At 51.3% G+C, this 3,412-nt stretch overlaps 1 protein-coding gene across 1 annotated transcript in view; it reads right to left on the bottom strand.

The window, feature by feature from the left end:
* Positions 1-3,169, bottom strand: part of AMDHD2 (amidohydrolase domain containing 2) — a gene marked incomplete at its 5' end in the record, with an annotated part of 6,100 nt that extends 2,931 nt beyond the window's left edge. The window contains 4 exons of the mRNA XM_009708251.1: positions 1,061-1,273; positions 1,717-1,771; positions 2,144-2,283; positions 2,993-3,169. Of these exons, the coding sequence (XP_009706553.1) occupies positions 1,061-1,273; positions 1,717-1,771; positions 2,144-2,283; positions 2,993-3,169 (585 nt within the window). The remainder of the gene's footprint in view (positions 1-1,060; positions 1,274-1,716; positions 1,772-2,143; positions 2,284-2,992) is intronic.
* Between the last annotated feature and the right edge of the window lie 243 nt (positions 3,170-3,412).

The following is a 3,412-nucleotide window of genomic DNA, read 5'->3' as shown; positions in this document are numbered from 1 at the left end:
GAAGATGCTCCGTCGCTAGGACTCTACTCTGATGCCCCACCCTGAGCTGAGCTCTGAGATGCCAGCCTCAGCTCAGAGGTATCTGGCCATGACCGTGGGGGACTCTGGCAGTGGGTCTTTCACCCAAACACATTCACTGTTCACATCACAACCGTCACAAATGCTGCCTTGATTACAAAGAGTTGCCTTCAGGCTGGGTTAGAGGTCCAAGGACATGCCTTTCTGCTGTCCTCAGATATTTAAAAGCTTTATAGAGAGGTATCAAGGGAGTAGAGACAGTGGAGACTTTGCCAAGAAAGAATATAGGGATAAAACTATCCAGAAAGAAAATTCTGTTTTCCCCAACATGGGCAGCAGCTTTAATGCTCCGTGGGCAAAGTAGTTCTTTGCTTTATGTGGCTGCGAGATAAGAGATGTTCTGCTGTTTGAATACCCTTCTCACTTAAGGTTTAATTTCACCCTGAATAACTCTCCTCCCTTTTTCTATTAAAAAAAAAAAAAAAAAAAAGAAAGGATTTCTTCAATGATCTGAGGCAAAGAAGAGTTTGTGAAACAGAGGACAAGAAAAATGCAGCCAGTTTTAAGTCAGTGGCCAGCAAGACACTGGAGGGAGAGGTCTCCTACAGCGCTTTCAGTTGAAAACCACAGTTATCAAAACTCAACATTAACCTTTGGAAATAAGGCCTAAAGCAGTGGAACTTCAGAGTTTGAACCCTTCCACGTCGTCAACCCTCAATTACGTCTTTATTCAAGTAAGGCTGCTATTCTTTCCTGTGTTTGAACAGCACCAAATGCTACTTTGTGTTAAACGTCAGGGGCTCCTCAATCAATATGAAGTTTGACCCTTACTGTACAAAGGGCGAGAGATTCGCAGCATCAAGCATGGTCCCCATTTGTGACAGATCCGTTACCCCCATATAGGCCAGGCAAAAGAAAATCCCACCCTGTCCAGAAGCAGTGAGACACCATTAGAGATGCTACAGCCCCGAGAGATGACTGCCTGGCCTGTGTGGCACAGGGAGATGGAGCCTCCCTAAGCCTCCTCCACCCCAGCCCTTACCGAGCGAGACACAGATGCCCTGCTTGGTGAGTTCCCGGATCACCTCACTGCTCCTCTTCATCTCTGGGGCCAGAGTGACTATTCGGACACAGTCCAGGGACCCGTAGGTGGCAAGCAGGTCCTGGAAGGCACCTGCCTCAAAGGTGCGGAGGCAGTGCTCTGGGTGCGCCCCTTTCTTCTCCTTGCTGATGAACGGTCCTTCCAGATGGGCCCCTGCCCAAACAGGAACACAAAGCCATGACCCTTCCTCTCCTCACCAAGGATCAAGAAACCTGTTGGTTTGAGCCTACCCTGCTCCAGTCAAGTTCTTGCCACGCTCCTGCAGCAAAAGACATGGCTCAGGTAACTCTGAGCTCAGTACAGCGAAAGATGCAGTGCTGGCAATTGGCCAAGCCAAGCCACCCCAACTGCCATTACCCTGTGGGGCCCAAAAGGGCTGCAGCGGTGCGTGTACGATGACAGAGACCATGGCAAAGGCCAGGCACAGGTTGAGGGAGAAAGCGGGTCTGTGCCCACCTGTATATCCCTCCCACTGAGAGAGCTCCAGCCCCCATTTGTGCTGTCCCTGCAGCAGCTTCTTCCCCCTTAACAACGAACAAGATAATTGCCTACCTAGAGTAGCACCAGAGAGGATAGCGAGGGACAAAACCACTTACCCAGGATACCTGCTCCGTGGGCTCCACCATTTCTTATACTGATCTGAGGGAGAACCTAGAGAAAGGGGTTTGTCAGACATGGCACCCCAGACGCAGCACCCCAGCCTGCCAAAACAAACCCAAATGTCAGGTCCGGAGAGAGCTTTGTAGCTGGATCACTTGGGACCATCAGCCAAACACAGCCTACAAAGAAAAAGCCAGCTGCAAGCCCCGTTGTGCAAAGCTGGCCTGGGAGACATCGCTGTCTCTGCGGTCTAAAAGTTAAGGGCAAGAAATCCAGGGCTAGAGTCCAGCTCCTCCTGCCCATGGCTCTTCTGCCAAGGCAGCTATCCCAGTCTCTGCAGACCCAGCCTTGGCCCTCTCACCTCTTGGTACCAACCTCAGCCCTTTATCACCCTGCGGATGAGAGGACGAGAAAGTCACTTACCTGGTGGTACACAGATGGAGGAGAGGTCACCAGGGTGGGACAGAAGGAGGTCACTCCATGGGAGAGAATTTTCTGACTGACCAGGTCAAGCCCTGATTTGAAGTCATCTGTAGCCAGGGAGAAGTCCACCCCAAAGCCTCCTGCACCATGAACAAAACATAGATGAAACTGCAGCTTCTCCAGTGGACATTTTCCCACCCAAAACCACCAAAGAAACATTTTGCATGACTGGAGTGAGCTGCTCCATTTGTACAGCACTGACCAGAAGCAAAGGGCTCCATCAGCACTTCTGTCCTACATTTGTGAGGCTCTGTGAGTACAAATCCAACTGATGCTGTCCTCCTGGAGTGCTTTTCCCCACAGCATCCCAGCGTTTTGCAAGCACCAACGTTTTATTTTGATGCAGGGCAAAATCTGAGGATTCCCCACCGAAGAGGGGATCTGACTTCCAACATAAGCTACCATAGAACAAGCCCCTCTTGACCCTCAGGAAAAAGCTATTGCAGGTAACGTTTGTTCCCTTGAGAACTCCTGCTCCGTCCTTCCTGCATCCTGGAAAGAGTAGAGTGGGCATTCTGCCAGCTCAGGGGCAGGATAAAATGTTGATAAAAATGAGGTTAAGAGGAAAGCTGGGCTGAAAACCCCATCCAGCCAAAGGGGATCAATTACATGACAGCAACAACCATGGGCAAAATTGTTCTTTATCATTAGTTTAGTGACTCATATCTCCCTCGAGCAGCTGAAATGCACTTGGTCATGGGCAGTACGCATGCAGTAGGGCTTGAAGGTCCAGGATGGGCAAACCTGGGACCCTCCACCCCTCTGCGAGCACACATGGCTTCACCATACCATTGATCTGGACATCGATGAAGCCTGGGGCGATGATGCTGTCCTTACAGTCCAGCTGGATGTCAGCAGAGCCCTTCTCGTCGAAGAAGAGTTTCTCCGGGTTCAGGATCTTCCCCTCTCGCACCCACAGGTCCTCCCTGAAGGGACAATCACACACACGCCAAGCTCCTGTGCCACCTGCAGCGGCGCACCCAGGAGCAGGTGGCCATGGCCATGGCCTGTGGTGGGTCATTCCTCCCCTGTGCTCTGGACCTCACTTCGATCTCAGGAATTCCTGTTAGGCCTAGGCCTTTGTGAAATGAGTTGGGCAGTCAAGCGTCCCTTGATTGTACCAGGAACTCTTTTGTGGCTAAGGTGGGAGCAGCACTGAATGTACCGGCAAATCCTGTTGCCCGACTGAGGTCGGGGACGAGAGTGGGA

The sequence above is a fragment of the Cariama cristata genome, unplaced genomic scaffold (genome assembly GCF_000690535.1).
Source record: "Cariama cristata isolate BGI_N322 unplaced genomic scaffold, ASM69053v1 scaffold6609, whole genome shotgun sequence".
In the NCBI taxonomy this organism is placed as follows: Eukaryota; Metazoa; Chordata; class Aves; order Cariamiformes; family Cariamidae; genus Cariama; species Cariama cristata.
Note: the sequence above shows the minus strand (reverse complement) of the source record. Positions and strands in the feature narration are given on the sequence as shown.